General features: G+C 48.9%; 1 protein-coding gene across 1 annotated transcript in view; it reads left to right on the top strand.

The window, feature by feature from the left end:
* CATSPERD (cation channel sperm associated auxiliary subunit delta) overlaps nucleotides 1–27,071 on the top strand; it is a 47,542-nt gene that overhangs the window by 7,535 nt on the left and 12,936 nt on the right. The window contains exons 4-16 of the mRNA XM_044254459.1: nucleotides 1,670–1,742; nucleotides 2,449–2,563; nucleotides 6,256–6,323; nucleotides 7,455–7,568; nucleotides 10,628–10,711; nucleotides 12,586–12,736; nucleotides 13,632–13,727; nucleotides 14,933–15,015; nucleotides 17,188–17,364; nucleotides 21,401–21,514; nucleotides 22,309–22,398; nucleotides 23,387–23,445; nucleotides 26,708–26,786. Of these exons, the coding sequence (XP_044110394.1) occupies nucleotides 1,670–1,742; nucleotides 2,449–2,563; nucleotides 6,256–6,323; nucleotides 7,455–7,568; nucleotides 10,628–10,711; nucleotides 12,586–12,736; nucleotides 13,632–13,727; nucleotides 14,933–15,015; nucleotides 17,188–17,364; nucleotides 21,401–21,514; nucleotides 22,309–22,398; nucleotides 23,387–23,445; nucleotides 26,708–26,786 (1,303 nt within the window). The remainder of the gene's footprint in view (nucleotides 1–1,669; nucleotides 1,743–2,448; nucleotides 2,564–6,255; nucleotides 6,324–7,454; nucleotides 7,569–10,627; nucleotides 10,712–12,585; nucleotides 12,737–13,631; nucleotides 13,728–14,932; nucleotides 15,016–17,187; nucleotides 17,365–21,400; nucleotides 21,515–22,308; nucleotides 22,399–23,386; nucleotides 23,446–26,707; nucleotides 26,787–27,071) is intronic.

Below are 27,071 nucleotides of genomic sequence, written 5' to 3'. Positions count from 1 at the left end.
CAGCTTCCGTGTCATGTGCTCAAGCCCCACACTGGACTCTGTACTGGGCACGGCCCCTACTCAAAAAAAAGAGAGTAAGAGAAACAAAACCTGAAAGTAAATAAACAAATAAAATAATATTCCTCGGTTTGTGCTTCAGTGTTCCTTCTCCTCCAATGTTTTATTGGTTTTGATGTCGACTATGTATTTGCTGAATGTTTTCAGCCCTGTAAAAGAGACAACATAAAGGTAAAAGTAACAGAGAATCATATCACTCTTAATTTACTTTGTATTGGAGTTCCCAGCCAATGCAGTATGACTAGATAAATACATGAAATGTAAAATCCCATTGGAAAGAAAGAGTCAACATTTGCCAAAACCAAGAGTGTCAGCTCCTCGGAGTAATAACTGAGTGCAGCCGGAGGGCCAAGTACAACACAGACGTTGAAAACATCAACACCTCTCTTGTAAGCTAGCCATGACGACTCAGAAAATTAGTTACGAGAAACATCATTCCCAATAGCAACAAACACTTTAAAACCTAAGAAATAACTCGCAGTTCCTCTCTGTCTAAAACCATAAGACCCTCCTGAAGGAGGCAGAAGAAAAAGACCTGGATAAGGAGGCAGTATACCATCTCCAAGGATGGCCTTTCACTTCTTAAAACTTTCCTGCCCTGAGGGGACACATTTTTTCTTTCATGCATACAGATTCCTGGCCTGAAACCTTTTACTTTAGTGGGGTCAGAACCATATAAATGACAAAGCTGAAGTTCATCCTGAGTAAGGCAAGCTGTTGCTTAAAGTACTTTTTATATAATTTTATATGTGGCATGGTCACACTTTAAAAATATTATTTCAATAAGTCAAATACCCAGTCTATAGAAGTTTACTCATGCAGGGGTGCCAGGGTGGCTCAGTGGTTTAAAGCCTCTGCCTTCGGCTCAGGTCATGATCTCAGGGTCCTGGGATCGAGTCCCACATCGGGCTCTCTGCTCGCTGGGGAGCCTGCTTCCTCCTCTCTCTCTGCCTGCTTCTCTGCCTACTTGTGATCTCTGTCTGTCAAATAAATAAATAAAATCTTAAAAAAAAAAAAAGAAGTTTACTCATGCAAAGATAGATAAAACCCAAACCTTGGGGACGCCTGGGTGGCTCAGTGGGTTAAGCCTTTGCCTTCGGCTAAGGTCATGATCTCAGGGTCCTGGGATCGAGCCCCGTTTAGGGCTCTCTGCTCGGCAGGGAGCCTGCTTCCCTCTCTCTCTCTGCCTGCCTCTGCCTACTTGTGATTTCTGTCTGTCAAATAAATAAATAAAATCTTAAAAAAGAAAAAACCCAAACCTTGTCTTTAAAAAGCAGGGGCAGGAGGGGGTGCACCTGGATGGCTCAGTCAACTGGACATCTGATTCTTGATTTCGGCTCAGGTTGTGATCTCAGGATTGTGAGGTCGAGGCCCATGTCTGGCTCTGTGCTCAGTGGGGAGTCAGCTTGGGATTCTCTCTCTCCCTCTGCCTCTCCCCACTGCTCACACACACACACACACACACTCTCTCTCTCTCTCTCTCTCTCAAATAAAATGTGTTTTTTTTTTAAAGGAATTTTGTTTGAGTAGAACATTTTTAGAGTGTCTGACATTATCCTTTTTCTTTTCTTGTGTGAAATTGTCCTAATTGAACTCTTTTATTGTCTTTCAGAAGACAAGTCTTTTTCACGACGGATAATTTCCGAAGTAGTCTCCTTCCACTTTCCATCCCTGCATCCCTGAAGGTAGTTATTTTACTGAACCATCTGAAGGATTCTCAACATAAGTACCATTCGGGGAGAAGTTACAGGTTGGAAATATCACACTGGTCTGTTTTTGTTAGTTTGGGGGCTTATATTAAAAAATACCTCTAAAAGATATTGAGAGCAATTTCTAAGCCAGAAGAAGGCTTGATTGTATTCTGCCCTCACGACTAAGAGAGGCTTTTTTTTTTTCTTTCACTGAAGCAGAATTGTTGGAAGTGCTCCTTATAACTGTTTGTGCATTATGAATAGATTGATTATATGCATTAATTTCAGGGCCTCCCTAAATTGTCCTAAACCAAAACAGAAAAAACCTTTACCCTCTCAGTATCTTGAGAAATTCTACCGCTGGCCCCTCCACTAAAGAAGGCTTTGCCATCTATTGAAAGAGCAGTGTTTCTCTTGAAAGCAACACATTTATTGCTTATGTTCATCGTTCATAATTTACACTTTAAGCTTTATCCTCAGAGAACGTTTTGATAAGGAGGAAGGAGGTATCTGAGGGCACCAAACACCAATTCTGAGCCCTCAGTTTTTGTCCCAGGTGAGCCCAGAATATTCAGTTCCCAACACCGAGGAACCAAACAACTTATTGGCACACATATTTCCTAAATGTGCATCTAGACGTCTTAGTTTCCAAACCGTCAGAAAGGATGCACTTCCTGATGTCCTGTGTCGTTATTTTCAGGTTGGCACAGCAGAATTAACATCGGCACATATTGCTGACTCAGTATTGGTGTTAGTAGTGAATCAAAAAGTCTATATTTATGACTATGAAGCAAATTCCTGGAACACATCTCTAGGTATATGTGTTTTGTATTTTTTCTTATTTTGTTTGCAATCCGCCAACATCCAAGAACAGGTTTATTAATTTGGGAACTAGAAACAAAGCTGCTCCCTGGATGTTCAGCCCCTAGACAACTACCTTGTCCTTTAAAATTCAAATGAAAATTGCTCATACGGTGGGAACCTCAGGTTTCTGTTGGGGATTGTAGTTACACACCACAAAAGCCTGCTCTGACGTGATTGGAGTAAATGAGGGACTCCGGCGGGAATTGTGTTAGGGTGGGTGTCGGAGGACCGAGGAGGGCCGAGAGTGGCTCATACGTGCTCGGTGACAAGGCTGGGCGATGGGAATATTCAGTCCCACCTGCTGCCCATTAGGGACAGGGAACAGGACAGAAGGTAAGCTGTATGAGGACAGAGAAAGGAGAGAACCCTCCTGCAGGAGGCGAGGGGAGGAGGTCAAGAAGGAAGAGAAGGGAGATGCCATTCTTTAGGGAAGAGGGATGGTTGGGTACCCGTTGTGATGAGGAAGAGGTCAGTTTGGGGTGCCTGGGTGGCTCAGATGGTTCGGCGTCTGACTTTTGATTGTGGCTCTGGTCACGATGTCAGGGTCAAGAGATCGGGCCCTATGTTGGGGTCCACACTCAACACGGAGTCTGCTTCTCCCTTTCCCTCTGTTCCTCCCTACTCTCCTGCTCTCTCTCTCTCTTAAATAAATCTTTAAAAAAATTTAACAAGGAGAGGACAGGCAAGAAGTCAGTTCACGGTTTCTCAGCCCCAGCACTGCTGACATTTAAAGCCAGGTCGTTCTCTGTGGGGGCTGTTGGGGGGCCACCCTGGGCACCGTGGGGATGTGGGGCAGCATCTCTGGCCCCATCCACCCCCTGCCAGGAGTGCGCCCCCCCTGCCATGTCCTGACACCACACACGTCCCCAGACATCACCCAGTGTCCCCCGGGAGTCAAAATCTCCTCAGTTGAGAGCCATAAGGGTTGGTAGATCACCATCTTGCCATGTGTTATTCTTTTGCTTCACTTATATTAGTTTTGGTGAAAGACTGTGGCCCCCATGAGAGGGAACCTTATCCAGCCAGTGCAGTGCCTGCCAGGTGCTTGCTGAGCCCTGGCTGGAGAGGGGCTGACAGCCCCTGGGAGGGACAGAGAAGCAGAGCAGAAGAGCCACACACTGGTTGGGCCCCCGTCTGACTTCTCATTACTGCGCTGGGATTTGGCCCTCAGCAACAAGGTGACCTGGGGATTCTGAGTGAATGATGCGCGGCGGCTGGGCGGGTACAGAATGTATCTAACCCAGATGGAGCTGGGACCCCGGGCCTCCCTCAGGGACTGTAGAAACAAGCCCCAGAAACCTGCTCTGACCAGTCTGGGGGCCACGTGATCAACTGTCACATCCAAATCAAACACCCAGCTGCCTCTGAAACACGAGTCCATCCATTCCTTGCAGAACTTACTGCCTGGAGCCAAACAGCTGCACAGCCCTCCCTGCTTCCCCCTACCTCCCTGCCTCCAAAATTCACCCCTGAGCTGGCTCTTGCCTTGCTGCCCTGCCAGCCTCTCTACCCCCTCCGGCATCCCTTCTTTTCTCTCTCACATTTCATGCCTTTCTCATTTTGGAGGGGGGAAGGGAGCATAAAAGCCACATAAAACTGACCATTTTAACCATTTTAAAGTGCACAATTCAGTGACATTTAGTACATTCCCAATGTTGTGCCCCATCACTGCTATCTAGTTTTGGAACATTCCGTCACCCCAAGGAGAAAGACCTTCCCCATCAGCAGTCCCTTCCCAGCCCTCCCCAGCCCCTGGCAACCCCACAGCCACTTTCTGTCTCCATGGACGTGCCTTTTCAGCACGTTTTACACGCATGGAATCACAGACTTTGTGGCTTTTTTTTGTGTGTCTGGCTTCTCTCTCCGAGTATTGTGTTTCTGAGCTTCCTTCCCATTTTCGCGTGTGTCAGCGGCTTGCTCCTTTTTAAGGCTGAATAATATTCCACTGTGTGGATGAACCACTTTTATCCATTCATTAGCTGCTGGACACTTGGCTTGCTTCATCCTTTGAGCCATTGTGCGATAGGGCTTCGATGCCTATTCCTGTACAAGTCTGCATGTGGATGCAAGTTTCCAGTTCTCTGGAGTAACCTAACCTAGGAGTAGAATTGCTGGGCCATCTGGAAACTCCATGTTTTAAGTATTGAGGGACCATAAGGGCTCCTCATAATGCCAGTCGGTCCAGCCTCTCGTCTTCCTCTTCTCTCCATCGCTTTCTTCAACAGCATCCAAAGGGCTGACTCCCCACCCCCTGACCCAGCTTAGCTCCTACATCTACCCTCTGTCTCTGTGGATGGGGCTCATACAAGTAGACTCATGCAGGGTGTGTCCTCGGGCCTGGCTCCTCTCACTGAGCACGATATCCTCAAGGTCCATCCAGGCTGCAGGAGGTATCAGTATGTCCTTCCTTTTTTTTTTTTTTTTTAAAGTGTTTGAGGATCGAATTTATTTATTTATTTATTTATTTTTTAAGATTTTATTTATTTATTTGACAGAGAGAGATCACAAGCAGGCAGAGAGGCAGGCAGAGAGAGAGAGAGGGAAGCAGGCTCCCTGCTGAGCAGAGAGCCCGATGCGGGACTCGATCCCAGGACCCTGAGATCATGACCTGAGCCGAAGGCAGCGGCTTAACCCACTGAGCCACCCAGGCGCCCTATGTCCTTCCTTTTTAAGGCCAAATAATATTCCACTGTGTGTCTGCATGACATTTGTGCTCATCCATTCATTATCTGTCAACGGACACCTGGGTTGCTTCCACGTTGTAGTGATTGTGAATAATCCCGCCTTGAACACGGGCATGCAAATATCTTTTTTAGTCTCTGCTTTCGAATCTTGGGAGTGGTAGGTCTACCCAGAAGTGGGACTGCCAGATTTCTATTTTCAGTTTCTTGAGGAGCTGTCATCCTGTCTCCCACACCACATGCACCCATTTACATTCCCACCAACAGTGCACGAGGCTCCTAAGCTCCCCATCCTCGCCAACACTTGATTTCTGATTCTTTGATAATAACCATCCCAATACATGGGCGTGCCATCTCACTGGGGTTTTGCTTTGCATTTCCCTGATGATCGGTGATGCCGAGAGCACCTTTCTCTGTCTTGTGGGCCACATGCATATTTTCTTTGGAGCTGAAACTTCTGCTTTTACAATAGAATCAAAGAATGCCTCCCTAAGAGAAGGAGAAAGGAGCTAAGAGAAAGGAGCCCTTCCCGCCATTTTGGCAGGGTCCTAAGAGTGTCTGCAAAACCAGTGGTTCTCACATGTAACAGGTATGTCCCCCTTGGCAATGTTTGAAGATAGTTTTAGTTGTTAAGACTGGGGGAGGGTGCCATTCTGGCATCGAGTCAGCAGAGACAAAGTTGCTGCAGGACAGAGTACCATACACACAGGACGGCCCCACAACCGAGAACCATCTGGCTCCAAATGTCAGTAGTGTCAAGGTTGAGAAACCCTGCTCTACCCTTTTCTCTGAAATTTATGGAGGTCATGGTTTATTTGTTTGTTTGTTTTTAAAGAGTAGGCTCCACACCCAACGTGGGGCTCGAACTCACAACCCTGAGATCAAGAGTTGGATGTTCCACCAACTGAGCCAGCCAGGCACCCCAGAAGCTCATGTTTTTAAAAATGATCTTGTCCTTTTAGGTATAGAACGCCCTGTTTCACATGTTTCTGGTGACAACTGTTGTTACAGCAGACATCCATTTTGTGTGGTGAGTATATGGTGTGGAGCCTGCCATTCTTTTTATTATTCATAGATGATTATGAATGAAAATAGAGACATGACAGCTGGGGCATCAGGTTCCATAATGGACATGGGCAGGGTCCCTGCCCCAGGGTTCAGAGAGGACCTGAGATACGGGATCACCTGGCTGACACCCTAGGAATATACCCGCCTACCTTCCTTTTTTAAACTTGTTGTTTTGAAATGATTATAGACCCTGCAGGACGTCCCACGTGCCCTTCACCAATGATCCCACCAATGGTTCCACCTTATGTAACTGTAGTAAAAAACTACAACCGGGAAGCTGACATGGAAATATCTGTGTGCATCTAATTCTGTGCCATTTATCTATGTGTGAAGTCACAGAAAGATTACACCCTGCGAAATACTAGACTCTTCCACCAGCCCAAAGCTCTCCCTACATCCCTGCCCCATGGTCCCTAACCCCTGGCAAGAACTAACCCGTTCTCCATCTCTATAATCTCATCATTTCAAGAATATTTTCTACCAGGGCTCCTACAACATTTAACTCTGGGGAATTAGCTTTTGTCCACACTGGAGACTCCTCCCACTGGTTGGAGACTCCTCCCACTCATTGCGTGTATCTATTCCATTCCCCTTTGTTGTCAAGTAATAGTCCATGGAGTGTATCTGGTTGTTTCCACTTTTTGGTTATTACGAGTAAAGCTGCAATGAACATTCATTTGTGTCTGCACATAAGTTTTCATCTCTGGGTTAAATGCCCAGGAGCATGATCATGGGCATCTATCTCCTTTTTTTAAAAACTGAGATATAATTGAAATACAACAATGTAGACATTTAAGGTATACAGTGTGTTTACTTGATACATTTATATGTTACAATGTGATTGACCACCATAGCATTAACTAATACCGCCATCACATGATCTTTGTTTTTCCTTTTTGTGGTGAGAACAATTAAGATCTAGTCTCTTAGCAACTTTGAAACGTATAATACAGAGTTGTTGTCTGTAATCACTATGCTGTGTATCAGATCTCTCAAACTTATTTATCTACCAGTTGCAAGCTTGTACCCTTAAAGAACATTTCCCCAACAACCCTAACCCTCTATCTCCTTTTGAATGTGTGCTTTCTTCCAGGATATGAGTAATTCAGTTTTTGCTTATTTGTACGGAGATCAGATATCTCAGACAACTATATATTTCTCAAACACCCGGGGATACAAATTTCAGAAGTTTGCCTATGAAAGACAGGTATGTTCAATTTGGTAAAAAAAAAATGAACAGCAAAATAATAAATATATATTTATGTCCTGCATGGTAGGAGTCATTAGCAATCCCTGGGTGAGCAAGAGCTTTTCTCTTTTGAAGAGTCTGATGGGCTGAAGAGAGTAGGGAACAATTCAGGTCAAAGGAGCTGGCTAGGGAGAGTAGGAAGTTAGGAAGGGTTTCAAAAGGTGTTAGGGCATTGGATGGCTTCTGGAATACTCATGTAAACAAAGCTGTGGCCACAGTAAAGTCTGCACTTAACCCCAGGTCCACCCAAAACTCAGTACCATCGGGTACCATCAACATCCCAGTTATACAGAGGACAGAACAGTCCTGGCTCAGTTCCTCCCCTCCCCAAAGTATATTCATCCAGAACCACAGCACATAACCCAACTTGGAAATCGGGTCTTTGCAGATTTAATAATTTAAGCTGAGATCATTCTGGATCGGGGTGGGTCCTCAACCCAATGACTGGTGTCCTTCTAAGAAGAGAGGACATGGAGAGATGCACACAGAGAAGTTCTTGTGATGCTGCAGGAGACATTGCAGGGCCACACCTGCAAGCCAGGAGTTGCCGAGGACTCCTGGCAACCACCAGACGCTGGAAGAGAGGGATGGCGAGGTTTCTTCCTCAGAGGAACCAGCGCTGCCAACACCTTGATTTCAGACCTCCGGCTTCCACCAATGTGATGGTACATTTTTGTCGTTTGAAGCCATCAAGCACAGGGCAGCCCCAGGACACGGATACAGGGGTGAATGCATGGAGCGGTGCGGGGCCTTTACCACACAGCCTGGCAGAGCTGGGATCTGAACAGCTCAAGTGGACAGGATCCTTGGTAGCTAAGGGCATGAGGTTGCTATGTTCTAAGGCAGAGAGTGGCTTTGCCCCCAAACATTCGGAAAGTATGTGCAAAGCAAGGCAGGGAGCCTACTCTGCTCTCCAGCTCTGACCGTGTTCTGAATGCAGTTTCTCTGCCCTGCCCAGGAAGCCAAAGGGAGCCTAGAACCTAACTGACCCCATGTTTGCATTCAAAATTAGGCTTGAAGGACTTAACATCTGTGCTCAGTTGGAATTGATCATCACTAAAAAACTGATGTAGGTAGGTAGATAGACAGTAAGAATCAGCTCACATGCTTAAGGGGGCAGAGAAGCCCCACAGTCTGCCATCTGTGAGCTGGGGAACCAGGAAGCCTGGTAGCATAGCTCAGTCTGAAGACAAAGGCCTGAGGACCTGGGAACCACTGGTAGAAGTCCCAGCATCCGAAGGCGCATGAACCAGAAACTCTGATGTTTGAGGGCAGAAGATGGACAGGACACCCCAGCTCGAGAAGAGAGACCAAATTCACCTTTCCTCCTCCTCTTTGTTCTATGAGGGCCCCCAACAGATTGGGTGATGCCCGACTACATAGGTGAGAGTGATCTTTATTGGGTCTAAACTAAATTAAATGCAAATCTCTTCCAGGATCACCCTCCCAGACACACCCAGAGAGAATGTTTTATCACCTACCTGGGCATACCTTAGCTCAGTCTGGCTGACACATAAAATGAACCAACCCAAGTCCACCTCTTGTCAGCCTGGCGCCTATATGCATCTCCTTCAACCGCCCTTAACCTCCAAATAGAGATGTTAACGAGGTCTTCATTCCACTCAACACAACACAACCATCCCAAGTACAACTACAAATGCACTTCTCCCTTCTGTGTGACGTTTACTCTCCTCTTTGATGCCCCTTCACTCAAACACCAATTATTAATACAATAGTCCTGCTCTTTGCATATGTGTGTGTGTGTGTGTGTGTGTGGCAGGGAGGGCGGTTACTATTCTTTTCAAGGCCAGAAGGCTGACGTTCCTGATTCATCTCCTTGGGAGTTCTGCCAGCAGGGAAGGAGTTGGGGCATCTGGTAGGGAGGTGATGGGCTGGGAAGTCCAGCAACCTGTTCCAGTTGGGATGGGTTGACTCTATGTCTTGGGTCACCTCAGGCCACCCTAATAGACACCACAGATTAGGTGACGTAAACAGCAGACATTTATTTTTCACAGTTCTGGAGGATGGAAAACCCAAGATCAAGATGATGGCTGATTGAGCTCCTGGTGAGGGCTCACTTCCTGACTCACAGATGGCTATCTCCATACTGTGTCCTCACATGAAGAAGGGAGAATGCTTGGTCTCTCTCTCTCCCTCCCTCTCTCTCTCTCTTTTTTTAAAGATTTTATTTATTTATTTATTTATTTATTTATTTGAGAGAGAGACAGAGACAGAGAGCATGAGTGGGAGAGGGGCAAAGGGAGAGGGAGAAGCAGACTCTTCGCTGAGTAGGACCCTGCAATCATGACCTGAGCCCAAGGCAGATTCTTTACTGACTGAGCCACCCAGGCGCCCCTTCCAATGGGAATTCTTGCCCTGGCGCTCTGCTGTCTCTTCTTATAAAGACACTAACCCCATCCTTGGGGCCCACTCTCATGGTCTCATCTAAACCCACTTAGCTCCCAAAGGCCCCACCTCTAAGGACCGTCCCATTGATGATGCTAGTTTGAATGTTTGTGTGTCCCCCCCACACACAACTGGGGGAGAGACAGTTCAGTTCATGGTGCTGTTTATAATAGAAAACTCCCCACGATAACCTAAGAGGCTTAAATAAAATAGTAGTCTTTCTCTCTCTCTTACCTGAAAGATTTCTGGAGACAGTTAGCTGGGCTGTCCCACTGTCCCGAGGATAGGGCCCTTGGTCTTATGCTCCCACTTGGCTTCTGGATGCTTTGCTGACCATTCAAAATCAGGTATGAGGAACCAAAGCAGGAGTGAAGGATTTAGACAACCATCTAACAGTCTGGGTCCACACCACTTCCTCCAACAACCCCCCCCAAAAAAAGCTATCTTCATTCAAGGTTCTATCCTACATGCTACATTTCCATAGAGGGGAAATATATCATAACAAAAAAAAAAAGCTTTGCTTCATTTTAGCTTATGAGGTAATCTGGAGTGAAAATCAAATGCATTAATGATTTATTCATGTGTGATTTTTTTGTGTGTTTGTTTTATAGGCAGAACTAGTTGGGTCTTTGGGTGGGACCTTCTACTTTCACTCCGTGTCGCAGGTTGGGCTGCTTCTCATTGATCAAGGAAAGGTGAGTCACTTTGGACTAGGAAGAATGATTTAAGGGACTGTTGCCCCCAGCCAGGTTTTTGTTAAGACTGAGACACTTGGGGGACGCCTGGGTGGCTCAGTTGGTTAAGCAGCTGCCTTCGGCTCAGGTCATGATCCCAGCGTTCTGGGATCGAGTCCCACATCGGGCTCCTTGCTCGGCAGGGAGCCTGCTTCTCCCTCTGCCTCTGCCTGCCTCTCTGTCTGCCTGTGCTCCCTCTCTCTCTGACAAATAAATAAATAAAATCTTAAAAAAAAAAAGACTGAGACACTTGGATTTTCATATCTGAAATCCATCTAGCTTTTCATTCACCTGTCCATCCATGTATCCATCTACCTTACCAACCTACCATCCATCCATCCACCCATCCAACCAACCAACCATCCATCCATCCATCCAACCAACCAACCATCCATCCATCCATCCATCCATCCAACCAACCATCCATCCATCCACCCACCCACCCTCCTATCGGACCTACTTATCCATCTGTCCATCCATTCCTCCCTCGACCTTCCCTCCATCCACTTACCTACTTATCCATCCATTCACCCACCTACCTGTGCACCTACCTACTCAGCAATTCACCTACCTAGTCACCTACCTATTCACCCACGCGCCTATCTTCCCACTCACAAACTACCACCCTCCTCCCTGTTTCATCTGCTCATTCAGTCATGCACTTGGCAGTATTTAAGTAGTGTCTAGAGGGGCTAAGCACTGTGCTGAACACTAAGGATAAGATACAAAGTGCAGTGTACTTTCGCTGACAATGCACAAGACTGTGTTAAATGCTTCACACTGAACTCTTTGTTAATGATTATTTTCATGGGTATCTGGAAGTTCAGTACCTGATACCTGTGACCTCACGGGTATCGTTATTTAGAATAAGACTAAGTTAAGTAGAGGAGTCAGTCCATGTAAACTGCATTTGAAGAAAAACTATTAAGGCAGAAAAAGGTTAAGTACGGTATTGCACCCTGCATAGGTGGGATGTGCTGTTCTGGGGGCTCAGGGGAGCCCAGCTGTCAGGAAGCTTCGGGAGGTTGGGCTGACCTCTGGGGTGGAAGTCCCCACCCTCTGACCACATGCTGGGTCCCATCCCCTCCCAGAGTGTTTCAGTAGCATAGTCCCTGCCCAGAGTGCTCTCATTAGCATCAAGTGCCGGGGCCCTGCTCTGCTCCCGAGTGACGGCAGAGTCCAGGGTTACCACCTACGCACGATTTCTCAGGCTGCCCACCCGCAATCCCACAGGCCTTGGCTGGCGTGTGTCCACACTGGGAGGGTGGGCAGACCCACTGTGGGCTTTGGCTGGCGTGTCCACCACACCTGGGACGGGGGTGCGGAGCAAATGCGCTGCAGGCTCCAGAGGTCCGCTCCCTGCACGTTTACATTCCTAGCCTAAGGTCCATTGAGGTGCCCCCTAACTATCCATCCATCTTTCCCCACTGCCGTGTCCGGGAGGTGGCCTCATTGGGGGTCCAGCGCCATCCATCCTGCCCTGGGCGCCGTGTGTCTGGCAGCCCAGAAGGAGAGGACAGGGCTTCTCAGCCTCCCACTGTGCGCATTGAACGAGGACGAGTTCTGTGTCTGGGGGCCATCCCACGCACTGTGGGGTGTGGAGAAGCCCCCCACCCCACGCCATCCTGGAAGCACCCCCAGTCCTGACATCCCCTCCTATCTCCCTGGGGACATCGTCCAGTGTCCCCTGAGGGCAGGGCTGCCCCAAGCTGAGAACACCAGCCCAGATTATAAGGTCTGAAGGAAGTCTCTACAGCAAAGCCGCAAACTCTTGGACCCCTGCTACCGCTGAGCCCGTGATGTCTTCTCCCAAATTCCGTCATCTTTCCTCTCAGGCTCGGTTCGGTTACTCAGAACACCCCCTGAACAGCAGTTTTGGGCTGCCCTTCGACTACAACGGAACCCTGGGCATCCTCATCACCCCAGGCCAGAAAGGCATTCTCATCTTCTGGTTCGAGAAGAGCCTGTTGGTCTCCAGAAACTCAGGTGAGCCAGGCCCAGGCTCTGGGTGTCCCGCTAGCTCTTCTCTCTCCTACCTCCCACAGACGGGGACCCGCCCATTCTGGATGGCAGTCCTGGCTGTGTCCTATCCCCCCCCCCCCCCGCCGTTTCCTGCCCCCTGGAGTTCTTAGGGCCACATGGGCAGGGTCTGAAAGTCATCCACCGGTCACCTAGGGCAGAGTCCAAGTCTTCCCTCCAAGAACCACAAGCCTTGTTTTGGCACCAAGGTCTGCGTCTCTGGGACCTGGCTCAGGGCTGCCCACTTGGACTTCCCCTGGCCAGAGAGAACGCGGAAACAGCACAGCTCCTCCCGCTGGCCTAGCTGAGGAATCCCAGCGATGTCAGCCAGCAAGCATGAGACAAGAAGCAGAAGGCAGCCCCCCCCCCAGGAGGAAAGGGGTACCGTCGGGGACCCCTGGGCACAGGTGTGTCTGCAAGACCACCCACTCTGAGCACCAGCCAGGCGTCCTGAACACCATCGATTCCCCCCCTACTCCCCCGCCCTCTCCCACCCCCCTACCCCCGAGCAAGAGAAGGGCTCAGGGCTGGCCTGTCCGTTTGGAGAGCTCGTTGGAGAAGCTCTCCTTCCTTACATATGTTACGCATACAGTGAAAGGCATTCCAGGACGTCCACGCCTCCTGCAATGAGACAGCCTTTCTCGTGAGCTCCGCAGCGATGTGCCGCGTTCCTGTCCCATGGGGGCGCACGGGGTTGGTTTTCTGGAACCCAGGCGCCTTCTGCCCTGCGCCCCGGTGCTGTGTTTTCCCCCACCAGGCATCATTTGAGTCCCTCACCAAGGACTGGGCAGGCGGCGGAATCGCTCTGCATGTCAGCAGTGGGGGGTCCCTTTCCTCGTGACTCCGCTGTGTCGTCTCACAGGTCAGCTCGTCTACCCTGTCCATGTGCGAGAGGGACCGAACACCTTGTATTCATCCATTTCCGAAGCCAACATCACCATCCACAGCGTTGCTGCCAGTGCGTGCCCTGCCTATGGGTAGTTTTCTAGAAGTGCCTTCTCCCGGGCTTGCTAACCACTGACCCGCTAGACCCCGTCCAGCCAAAACCAAACCAGACCAACCTAAACCCAAACCCAGACATGATTATCGCATATTTGAGAACAATTCTCGGCATAAACTTCTGTCCTCTTGCACCGTGAGGTAGGAGGGGATGGGGTGTTGGCTTCCAGGGGCCGCTGCAGCCAATGCCCACGCACTGGGGGCCATAGAACGACAGACGGTCCTGAAATCAAGTGTCAGCAGCGCCGCGCTCCGGGCATAGGCTCCAGGGAAGGATCTGCCCCAGGTCTGTCTCCTTGGCTTATAGATAGCTGCACCCCGCCCCCCACCCCGTGTCTCCACACTGCGATCCCTTTGTGCGCGGTTGTGTCCAAATTCCTCCCCTTTTTACAAGGACACAAGTCCTCCTGGATTCGGACCTACCCCGATGGCCTCATTTTAACTTAGCACCTCTTTAAAGACCCGATCTCCAAATACAGTCACATTCTGAGGTCCTGGGGATTAGGACTGTTACATACCTTTTTTTGGAAGGGACCCATTTCAAGCCATCACAAATAGCATCTCAGGATTTCTTTGCTGCTCCATTGTTGTCCCGCTGCTATCCCCAAAGATGAGCTTCTCCTGACTAGTGTTTCTCCTCACACAGCTCCCGAGCTGCAAACTTAGAGGCAGAGAGTGAGACACACTGGGGGGGTCACTTGGGTGCTAAGTCAGTGTCTCCCCTGTTTGCTGATCATCCCATAACATCCTACCGTCTGTGTCCCTGCAGCTGTTTAAAGTTAACTTAGAGTTACAGAAATCCGTGTTATAAAATGCTCTTATAATTAAACCAGTAGTGCATGGTCCTTTAAAGAATTAAAAAAAAAAATTCCAAGTACAGTTAAAGTCCCTTGGGGCACCTGGGTGGCTTAGTTGCTTAAGCGTCTGACTCTTGATTTTGGCTTGTGTCATGATTTCAGGGTCATGAGATCGAGCCCTGCATCGGGTTCCATGCTGAGCGTGGAGCCTGCTTGGGATTCTCTCTCTCCCTCTCTCTCCCTGCCCCCACCCCCGCTCACTCTCTGTCTCTTAAAAAAATTATAATAAACCTCTTCTATTTTTTCTATTTTTGTCCATTGAAACAACCTCATTTCAATTTCGTTCCATCTTGTTGGTCTTTCCTAGATGAATATGAACTGGCAGTTTTAACCCAGGAGAACAATTTGTATTACGGCAGCTTAGGAATCCTGTCAAGTTCTCTAATCAAAGTAGGTAAAATCAAAGTAGTGTTGTTACCTGTCAGTGAGGAAATATATTGTTCTCAAGCCTTTTTTTTCTTTTTCTTTTTTTTTTTTTAGAGAGCAAGCAGGTGGTGGGGGCTAGGGGCAGAGAGAGAGGGGAAGAGAAAATTTTTTAAAAGATTTTATTTATTGGGGTGCCTGGTTGGCTCAGTGGGTTAAGCCGCTGCCTTCGGCTCAGGTCATGATCTCAGGGTCCTGGGATCGAGTCCCGCATCAGGCTCTCTGCTCAGCAGGGAGCCTGCTTCCCTCTCTCTCTCTGACTGCCTCTCCATCTACTTGTGATTTCTCTGTCAAATAAATAAATAAAATCTTTTAAAAAAAAAAGATTTTATTTATTTATTTGACAGAGAGAGAGAGAGACAGAGAGGGAATGCAAGCAGGGGGAGTGGGAGAGGGAGAAGCAGGCTTCCTGCTGAGCAAGGAACCAGATGTGGGGCTCTATCCTAGGACCCTGGGATCATGACCTGAGCCGAAGGCAGGTGCCCAGTGACTGAGTCACCCTAGCACCCGGGAGGAGAGAATCTTAAGTAGGTTCCACACTCAAAGTAGAGCCCAAAGCAAGACTTGATCTCACAACCCTGAGATCATGATCTGAGCCGAAATCAAGAGTCGGATGGTTAACCCACTGAGCCAGCCACGCGCCTGGCTAATCTCAAACTTCTGTCCTTTTTCTGAAGGCTAGAAATCACTCTAGTTATTGAAACAATCGTAGTACTTCAATAACAGTAATAATTTAATTAATATTGAATTAACATTAATATTGAAAAAATTTAACATTAATAGTGATTTTACTGGTTGTGAAAATCACGACAGCAGCTAAAACCTATTGCGCCCTGGGAATGTGGCAGGTGCTGGTCTGAGCCTTTTCCACCTGCTCCCTCATTTAATCCCAACCATCATTTTTTTTTAAGATTTTATTTGTTTATTTGACAGAGAGAGAGCTCATAAGCAGGCAGAGAGGCAGGCAGAGAAAGAGGGGGAAGCAGGCTCCCCACTGAGCAGAGAGCCCCATGTGGGGCTTGATCCCAGGACCCAAAGATCATGACCTGAGCCGAAGGCAGAGGCTTAACCCACTGAGCCATCCAGGCGCCCCCATCATCTTTTTTTTTTTTTTTAAGATTTTATTTATTTATTTGTCAGAGAGAGAGCACAAGCATGGGGAAGGGCAGGCAGAAGAAGACACAGGTTTCCCACAGAGTAAGGATTCCGACTCGGGACCAGATCCCAGGATCCCAGGACCATGACCTGAGCCGAAGGCAGAGGCCCAACCAACTGAGACACCCAGGCAACACAATCCCAACCAGCATCTTAAGAAGTGGAACCTTAAGGGGACCTGGCTGGCTCAGTCGGGAGAGCATGTGACTCTTGATCTCAGGATCATGAGTTTGAGCCCCCGGGGGGAGGGGCTAAAATAAATAAATAAATAAACTTTAAAAAAGCCAGAAAGAAAAGAAGTAGAGCCTTATATGGTCCCCATTGGACAGACTGGAAAACAGAGGCACAGAGAGGTAGGAAGTGGTGGCAGGCAGAGGTCATTTCACACTGCCTTAGACATCATGCCTATCTGCTTCTATTTCATTCTCACAATGCCCCAGGAAGGAGAGCATAGCATCCAACTTCTACAAGGGAGGAAAAACTGAAGTTTGCCTCTTTCCTCGGGCCCCTTGGTTCATCAGCAGCTGAGCCAGAAAAGTCCTTACGTGTGATGATCCCTACTTTGGTCCTTTGCTGCTTGAGCTGCAAACACTGTAGTTACAGAAGGCTGCCTGACATTGGCATAGGATAGGACAAGGAATATAGGGCCATCTCCTTGAAGCCTTCACCCTGACCTTCTGACGCCCAGGGCGTCTTCTGGGTGAAGGTCTGTAGCCTTCGTCCTGACTCTCCAGAGCCATCCAGGACCTGTGCATAAGTCTAGACTTAGTTCCTGCCTACCCTCTCTGCTGAGGAAAGACAGAGTTTCCGTTATTCATACCAAGGAATGAATAAAGCTGGAGAGCAGGTATTTCCATAAAGTGTGCCGATGATTTTCTTTCTGTTTGTTTGGTCTGCCTTCTTTAAACCTGAAACGTAAGATAAAATTGGCATCCTCAAAAACGACTTAGAATGACCTGATTCCTGAAATCGCTTTCCTCTTAGTTTGCAGGCCAAAACATCTGCACCCAGGACGCAGCCTTGATGTTCACTGATGTGGGGAGAGTAGAAATACTGACCCCAATCCCCGATTTGATGTTTCCAGCTTTTGATTTCCAGAAGTGTTCTGTGAACATCCAGGCGATTCTCATGGATCCCCAACTCGAAGTCGACGTTTGCAAAGTATGTGATCATCGCTGTTTGGATCAATGTTCTGGGTACTCTTTCTAAAAAAAAAAAAATAGCAAACCTCACAGAGCCAGAGCTGGGCATTTGTGGTTGGTAACCACACCGTATAGCTCCGATGGGTGTTGCTGGGGGAAAACGGGACGGGACGGGCACTTATTCCCGAATTTCACCTAAATGACTGAATCTGGCAGCCAGCCACCACTGCCCCCAAAGGCTAGCGCCCTCGCCTCATGTGGGTTTCATGCCCCTTGTTTCGGATAGAAACATACATCACTTTAGTAGACACTCTTTGTAACAAGGAAGCCGGCCATCTCTTTTTTTCTTTTTTTAAGATTTTATTTATTTATTTGACAGAGATCACAAGTAGACGGAGAGGCAGGCAGAGAGAGAGATAGAGGGAAGCAGGCTCCCAGCTAAGCAGAGAGCCTGATGCGGGACTCAATCCCAGGACCCTGAGATCATGACCTGAGCTGAAGGCAGCGGCTTAACCCACTGAGCCACCCAGGCGCCCCGGAAGCCGGCCATCTCTTAACAATGGTTTGGAAGAGGATAAAGTAAATGATGTGCTTGCGGGGCCTGCTTCCTCCTCCAGCAAAGGAACAGTCAGTGTTCTCCGGAATCTGACCTGGAGAGCTCTGGAGAGGGAGATTCGATTGGGCTCAAGGCTTCCACCTAGCCCTGGGGTCAGCCTTGACCCTCGCTCAAGGCGGGGGGAAATTCTACAACTATGGAAACATGGATGCATCAATTTTGACTCGTCGTTCTGCGAGTAACAGAAAGTCCCAATCGAATGGGGTTACTCCAAAAGCAACTGTTGCCCCGTGCAGCCAGAAGGTCTGATGGGGGAAGACCTCGGGCGAGGCTTGATTTCAGCAACTCGGGTCAGGCCAGCAAGGAGGAGGCTCCTGTCCATCTGTCTACCCCGCCTGCGGGGGTGTTCCCTGCTTCACCCTGAAGATCCATCTAGATGCCGCTGGGAAGCCCTGGGTTCTCACACCGCGGCATCGAGCTGGCAGGTGCAGACGGGCAGCCTCGCACGGTATCCCCCGGCAAGAGACAGGACCTCTCATCCGCGCTCTGCAGGTGCCGTGAGAAATCCCCGCCCCCTCGAGTGTCTCCCGCATCTCATTGGCTTAGGGGAGATGACAGGCCCACTTCCGCGCCAATCGCAGGGCTGGGGGTGAGCCCGTCAGCGTCCACACCTTCGGATAGCAATGACGTCAGTCCACCAGGCCATCTGCGGAGGATGAGCCGAGGACCTGTCTGCGGGAGGGGATGCGCATACCCTGGGGAGGAGACCAGCCCCGGGACAGAAGTAGCACGGTAGCATCTCGGGGCCCCTCCCGAAGCCACTCCCGCAGACCCTGGCGATCCCATGGGTCAGAAGTGCAGGAGAACACCATTTCTTTCACTTTGAGTGTTTAAACTGTCCCCAGGGCGCAATCACACTTGCTTTTTTCCGGTGATGAGCACTTTCAGGGTCGCCTCTCTTGGCACTCCCCCCCCCCCCCCCCCCCCCCCCGCGCGCAGTGCAGGGCTGTTACCTGCCGTCGCCGCGCTGGGCGTGACATCCCCACGACCGCTTTATCTCCCAGCCGAACCCTTGGAGCTTTTTGAACAACTTCGCCCATTTTGCCCATTTCTGTCCACCACCCCTGGCAACCGCCAATCTTTTCTCAGCATCTATGAGTTTAATTTTTTCGTTTCGTTTTTAAAAGATTTTATTTATTTATTTGACACGGAGAGAGAGATCACAAGGAGGCAGAGAGGCAGGCAGAGAGAGAGAGAGAGAGAGAGGGAGGAGGAAGCAGGCTCCCCACCAAGTTGAGAGCCCGATGCAGGGCTCCATCCCAGGACCCTGAGATCATGACCTGAACCAAAGGCAAATGCTTAATGGAAGGAGCCACCCAGTCCCCATTTCACAAATTTTATTTATTTTTAAAAGATTTTTATTTATTTATTTGACAGAGATCACAAGTAGGCAGAGAGGCAGGCAGAGAGAGAGGAGGAAGCAGGCTCCCTGCTGAGCAGAGAGCCCAACGTGGGGCTCGATCCCAGGACCCCGAGATCATGACCCGAGCTGAAGGCAGAGGCTTTAACCCACTGAGCCACCCAGGTGCCCCAGGATATCGATTTATTAAAATACCCTTTTGTGAAACGATGGTGCTGATAGATGGGAGTGTGTTTTTTTTTTTTCTTGTTTTCTTGACTTGCCACTGTAAAATATCCATCCCTAGCCATGGGGATTTCCTTGTGGGCTCTTGAAATCCCGTGTCTGGAAATTGCTGGTCTTAGGCACACATGGAGGAGAGACAGAGAGATCGAGAGCGAGCAGTAGTAAGCTTTTGTGCAAATGCTTGGCCCCTTGAACTCTTCTGAGGAAGGCAGCTTTGCTACTAGCAAGAAGTTTTCCCAAATCCCACCAAAAATGACAACAACATACAAAACAAAAATACAAAGCACCCAAACAGCAACTACATAGCATAACAAAAACCCATGGATGATGGGTGGCCTGGTGGGCTCAGTTGGAAGAGCGTGTGACTCCTGATCTTGGGGTTGTGAGTTCGAGCCCCACGTTGGGTGTGCAGCCTACTCCAAAACAAAAACCAAAAACGAAAAACAAAAACCAAGACTAAAACAAACAGCAAAAAGCCCATGGATGAAAGCTGGGACAGGGGCGCCCGGGTGGCTCAGTGGGTTAAAGCCTCTGCCTTCAGCTCAGGTCATGATCCCAGGGTCCTGGGATTGAGCCCCACATCGGGCTCCCTGCTCAGTGGGCAGCCTGCTTCTCCCTCTCCTTCTGCCTACTACTTTGCCTGCTTATGCTTTCTCTGTGTCAAATAAGTAAATTTAATTTAATTTAAAAAGAGAAAGCTGGGGCAATTAGTTGGATAATTTGAGTCCACAGGGATATAAATAAGTGACTGAGTAAATAAGGGAGCAGAGACACATTCCCGCTACAGAAGAACTCTGAGTAATGTGCTTGCATACACTCCCTCCTAGAGGAGTTTAACCCCCCGCCTGAGGCTGGACTGGTCTCCGTCATGAGCCCACAGGCAACAGTCTGGAAAGAGGGAGTACCACTTGGTCGTGGAGAAGCCTGGCAAGCACCATATTAGCCGGGAGATGGGATCCACTTCGACAGTCCTGTAGGAAGGACAGGAAGTCCCAGGTTCTCTTGGCCTTTTCTCCACCCCAGACCTGGAATCAGCCGCTTCTCCAAGAAGCATCTCATTGGCTGGCTGCCTTGCTAGGACGGTAGGAAGCCAATTCGTTTCCTTGAACGTGGGGTAAATAAAAGGCAAGATGCAAGCCTTCATCCCATCTTCCCTTCCAACTGTTCCAATGGGCCGGCGAACAGTAGAAGTGGGAGAGAGTCTGTAAAACTCCCCCGGCCCATGTGTGCAGACGAGATGATAGAATGTGGTCTGGCGGCAACCCCAACACCATAAAGGGTGGCAGCTGGCCCCAGGCGCTGCTGATGGAGGATCAACCACCCGTTGAGTCTTGCCAGCACGATCCAACCCAAACCCAGCGGATCCAGCCGCCGATCTGCCAGAAACTCTGAGCACAAAGCAACATGCCTACCTGCGCCAGGAAAATCCAGACTGTGGGAATCTACAGGTCCAGCTTCCTGGGCGCTTCAAAGCTGCATAGAAACAAAAAGAAAGGGACGAGGCGGGGGTCCTGTGGATTGAAGGAGCCTTCGAGAGAGCAACGTTTGAAAATGGGCAGGACTAAGTCGCATCACCTAGGGATGCACACGTAGCAAGAAAGCGATGGTGGAAAAAGTCAGGTGTTGGGGGGAGCACTTCTGCAGAGAGGAGGCCCTGTGGTGGGGTGATGGGGTGGACCTCGAGGGTCTTCAGGGGGCTGCAGGATCTAGCCGGGAAGACACTGGCATGAGTGACAGAGTGGAAAGTTCCATCCCTGGCGGAGACCACTGAGGGCCACCCACCTGCTTGTCCTTTCTGCTTTTGGGAACAGGAGTTTGGTTTAATTCATGGATTTGTTTGGCATCTCTGCTCAGGCGGAACTTCTGGAAGGAGAATTTGACAACAAAATGTACACCATTGACATGAACAGCAAATTGGAGCTGACCGCCCTGATGATCCCGCGGCCCGGCAAGTCCCTGATCCCGCTGGTAAGGCCACCTCCCGCATTTGGTGGGCGCTCCTGAGATGGGGTGCTCCCCAGGGTCCCAGGCTCTCAGAGTCCCCGGGGATCCACAGGGGGAGACCTTGCTCAGGATGCTTCTTAGACATGCCCTGTCCCGCTCCTCAATGACCCTCTGCCTGTCTGGCTTCCTGTCCCGGGACCTGTGCGCCTGGTTCTCCACCCTTCTCTGGGGCTGCCCCGAGCTTCCCAAAAGCTCCTCTTCCTCTTAGTCTGGCCGGAGCCTGACTCATGCCTTCCCTCAGGCAGCGGGAGGTGCTCCAGAGACAGTGGGTCTCCCCGGACCTGAAGCCCAAATGTCTAAGCTTGGAACCCCCGGTACCAGTAGAAGAGCTGGAAACGGTGGGGGCGGGGCGGTTAATGCAAGGTCATGGGACGACGTCCGGCCCGCCGGGAGCAGTGCCTGGAAGCGGACACCAGGCTGGCTCCGGCTCTTATCTCGGGCTCTCCTTCCCAGCTCCTCCTGTGCAGGTCGGGCCTCTGGGTCTCTCCAGGCACCCGGGACGGGTCACGGAGCTGCAGCTCTGAGCTGTCTGCAGAGACACAGCCGTGTCTCTGTGTGGCCACAGCTGGGGAATAGTTGAAGTGCGGCACGTTCGGGAATCAGAGGGGCACCCGCTTTTGCAGAGCAAGCTTGGTTTTTGGTGGGAAGGTGCACGAGGATACGTGTGGACGAGACCCGCTCCCCCCCCACCTGTGGCACCCCTTTGTGCCTATAGCCCAGAACATCTGTGTGTGCCTCTCCTCTCTGGCCCCTGCCAGGCAATGGTGAGCAACCCCCACTCCCTGGGCCTGCAGGCCATCATCTATGAGGACGGCTACACTTATGACGGGAACACCAAACACAGGATGGTGAGCTGCGCCCCGAACCCCGCCCCAGCCCCAGCCCCAGGTGCACGTGAGGAAGGGCACAGCCTTGTGGGCACCCAGCCCACTCCGGCCACCTTAAAGCACTCCTCAGCCTGACCTTCCTCCCTCCTTTCCTTCCTCGTACACAGCACACAGCGGGGTAAGGTGCTGGGGAATTTGGAGAGGACACAGCCGGGCCCCTCCCCGCAGGCAGGCAGCAGTCTCCCAGGACAAGTGAGGTCTTTAAGGTTCACGGGGATAAGCTCAGAGGCCATGGCAGGGAGCCTAATACAGCCCTGGGGAAATGTGGGTGGTTGGGTAAACTGAGGCATCAGGATGGAGGTGACCTAGGGGGATCAGGAGAGGCTTAGCCAAATAGGGGTCTGGAGGATCCACAGGGCAAGCCAGGCCTCCTGGTCGCACTGCGGGCTTTGTGCTTGATGCCAGAAGCCTAGGGTGGGGTTGGGAGGTTTCCAGGGGGCAAGGGCAGGGCATCAGTCCACCACAACAGAGCCTTTGGACCAGTCCTTGCCACCTTCTAAAGAAGAGGGGAGACAGTCACCCCTCACTACAGGTCCTCCAGACAAAGGCAGCAAGGAAATGCAAGGGCTTGGGGTGGTCATTTCCATGAGCTTCTAGAAGTCTTTCACCAGTGGTACAATTAGAATCAGGGGAGGGCTGGGGCACCTGGGTGGCTCAGTGGGTTAAAGCCTCTGCCTTCGGCTCAGGGTCCTGGGATCGAGCCCTGCATCGGGCTCTTTGCTCAGCAGGGAGCCTGCTTCCCCCACTCTCTCTGCCTGCCTCTCTGCCTACTTTGATCTCTGTCTGTCAAATAAATAAAATCTTAAAAAAAAAAAAAAAAGAATCAGGAGAGGGCTGGACGCTCTCCAGGCTCCTCCTCCCAGGGCCCCCGTCCTACCTCGACCTCCCCCGAGCCCTGACTGTGCGTGGCTCCAGGCTGTCACTTACCCTTTTACCCTTGATTCCACAGAACATTTCCCTGAAGCAGCAGCACCACTGGGGCAGAGCCGACCCCAATTTCACCTCCAGGTATGTGCTCGGTCACCTAGACCGGAGTGGGGAAGTGGTGGCCCAGGCTATCTAAGGGGTTCCCTTAATGGGAACTGGGAACCCGGGGCCAAGATCCAGACTCCCTCCCTCCAAGGACAGTAAGACCAGAATAATTGAAAACAGTTTCTAAGTGGTGGGTTCCTCAAAAAATTAAACCTAAAATTACTATATGATTCAGCAATCCCGTTTCTGGGTCTACACCAGGAAGAACGAAAAGCAGGGACTCAAACAGATGCTTGCACACCGGTGTTCGCAGTAGCATGATTTATAGTCCCCAAAACATGGAAGCCAGCCCTGTGTCCGCAGACAGAGGATTGCATCAACACAATGGCGCCATCCACACAACGGGACATCACTGAGCCTTAGAAAGGAGGGACATCCGGACACCTGCCACGATGTGGACAAACCTTGAGGACACTCAAGTTGCCCAGTAAAGCAATCCACTCCTGGAAGGACACGTCTTGCAGGATTCCACTCCCAGGAGGTCCCCAGAGTATGTAGTTGAAAAAGTTTTAATTCTAGATCTAGAATTTTGTACCACTGTATAGTATAATTTAAGTAGAACTTAAATATTCTCACCACTACCCCCAAACAAAGGTAAATATGTGAGGTGATGGGTGTGTTGGGGGGTGGGATCCTTCCACAAAATGCACAGATACCAAATAATTACATTATATACCTTAACGGTCTTACAATTTATTTATCAGTTTTACCTGAGTGAAGTTGAAAAATGTAAATAGAAAGTTAAAAAGGAAAGTACGTTGTATGTTATTAATATAGAATGCATGTTCTTCTCTCCCACACTTATGGTGAATTTGTTTTAAAATCACTCATTTTTTATATGTACTTGGCCATTAGAAATATCCACCAGACCTCCCAGGAGAGATTTTTCAGACCACATGCTCAGACTTTAATCCAACAAAACTAGAACTGAACAGCCAGAGAAGTAAAACCAGTAACAACAACAACAATAACAAAAAACCCTTTTCTTGGAAATTAAGAGACACTTTTCTAGATAATCCTTGAATCTTAGAATCCATGGAACACACCTAAAGTACTCAGGAAAATGAGTACCTTGACACTTTTATTATTAAGGGAGAAGATGGGCTAAGAATGCACGAACTACATATTTAACTTAAAGAACTAGGGGAACCACAAAAAGAAGGGAATTAACAGTGATACAATCTGAAATGTATTATTTTTTTAAAAAGATTTTATTTATTTATTTGACAGAGAGAGAGATCACAAGTAGGCAGAGAGGCAGGCAGAGAGAGGAGGAAGCAGGCTCACTGCTGAGCAGAGAGCCCGATACAGAGCTCGATCCCAGGACCCTGAGATCATGACCTGAGCTGAAGGCAGAGGCTTAACCCACTGAGCCCCTGAAATGTATTAAATAGAGGCCAAAGAACAGTATCAAGTATATATAACCAGTATAAGGCTGGTTCTTCAGAAGACCAGTACACTAGATGAGACCCCGTGATACTGACAAAGGAGGAGGAAGCGAAATGAACATTGGAAATAGAAAATGAAAAGTATGGACACAGAACCCATGAAAAGAATAGTTGGGGGGGGGACTTCCTCAAACTAAAAAGCTCCTGCATAGCGAAGGAAACCATCAACAAAGTGAAAAGGCGACCTGCTGACTGGGAGAAGATACTGAGGCTGATCTCCACAATATGTAAAGAACACACACAACCCAATAGCAACAGCAACAGTCCGATTAAAAAATGGACAGAAGATTTGAATAGACACTTCCCATCTATATGGCCAATAGTACATAAAAACATGCTCAACATCAGTGAGCCTCAGGGAAATATAAATCAAAACTACAACGAGATACCACCTCACACTGTTGGAATGGCTAAAATCAACAACACAGCAAACAACAGATGTTGGCGAGGATGTGGAGAAAGGGGGAGCCTCTTGCTCCATTGGTGGGAATGCAAACTGATGCAGCCGGTCCGGAAGACAATAGGGAGTTTAGTCCAAAAGTTAAACATAGATCCACCATACAATCCAGTAATTCCACTTCTGGATATTTATTTGAAGAAAACAAAAACACTAATTTGAAAAGATCATGCACCCTTATGTTTATAGCAGCATTATTCACAGTAACCAAATTATGGAAGCAACATAAGTATCCATCTATAGAAGAATGGATAAAGAAGATGGAGTGTATGTGTGCAATGGCATATCACGCGGCCATCAGAGGAGTGGACTCTTGCCATTTGTGACGACATGGATGGATCTTGAGGGCATTGTGCTGAGTGAAATAAGGCAGAGAGAGACAAATACCATATGATTTCACTTACACGTGGAATCCCAAAAAACCCAAAACAAATGAACAAACAAGCAAAACAAAACCAGACTCATAGATGCAGAGAAAAGACTGATGGTTACCAGAGGAGAGGGGAATGGGGAGTGGGCAAAACAGGTGAAGAGGATCAAGAGGTACAAACTAGCAGTTATGAAATAAACAAGTCACGGGGCTGTAATGTCCAGCAGGGGAATATGGTCAATAAGAATGCGCTGACTTTGAAAAAAATAAAAAAATAAAATAAAATAAAATAAAATAAAATGCGCTGACTTTGTATGGCGACAGATGGTAACGAGGATTATTACGGTGATCATTTTGCAATGTATATAAGCCTCAGATAACTCTGTCATAGACCTGAAACAAATATGGTATTGTATTTCACTTACACCTCAGCAAAAAACAGAACAAGAAAACATGAATGTAGCTCGGGGATAATGAAATTGGAATTCAGATGTTTTCAACAGGTTATCATATGTAAATGAACAAAACTGACTCAAGAAGAGGTAGAAACTCAAGGAAGGGTGGGGCCGCCATGTAATAGGAGAGGTTCTCTGTCACTGTTCTGGAACAAATGGCTGAGCGGATGGATGGATGGACAGATGGACAAATGGAGGGATGGATGGATGGATAGATGGACAGATGGACAAATGGAGGGATGGATGGATGGACGGACAGATGGACAAATGGAGGGATGGATGGATGATGGATGGATGATGGGTAGATGAATGGATAGACAGATGGACAAATGGATGGATAGACGGACAGATGGACAAATGGAGGGAGGATGGATGGATGGATTATGGATGATGGATGGATGATGGATGCATGCATGCATAAATAAATTGATGAGTCAGTGATTATTTTTAACACTGACCCTATGTGTGACACAGGTGTGCAATACCACACAATCCCATTGCCTTGCAGCATAAAGAGACCCACAGGATCTACCATCACTCTGGACATAGCCAACAAGGAAATTTCATGTGTGGACCTCAAGCCGCTGGTAAAATTTTTGTTCCATATTCTTTGTTGGTAGTGTTAAGAATGATGGCAGTGGTGAGGGGTGGGCACGGCACCTGGGTGACTCAGTCGATTAGGCATCTGACTCTTGATCTCACCTCAGGTCTTAATCTCAGGGTCATGAGTTCAAGCCCCGCGTTGGGCTCCATGCTGGATGTGGACCTTACTTTAAAAAAAAAAAAGGAATAATGGCAGTGGGCCTCCTCTATCTTTTCCTTGAGGGGCTGGCTGAGCCCATGATCAGAATCTGAAAATGGAGGTAATCCTG

The sequence above is a fragment of the Neovison vison genome, chromosome 6, assembly GCF_020171115.1.
Source record: "Neovison vison isolate M4711 chromosome 6, ASM_NN_V1, whole genome shotgun sequence".
NCBI lineage: Eukaryota > Metazoa > Chordata > Mammalia > Carnivora > Mustelidae > Neogale > Neogale vison.
Note: the sequence above shows the minus strand (reverse complement) of the source record. Positions and strands in the feature narration are given on the sequence as shown.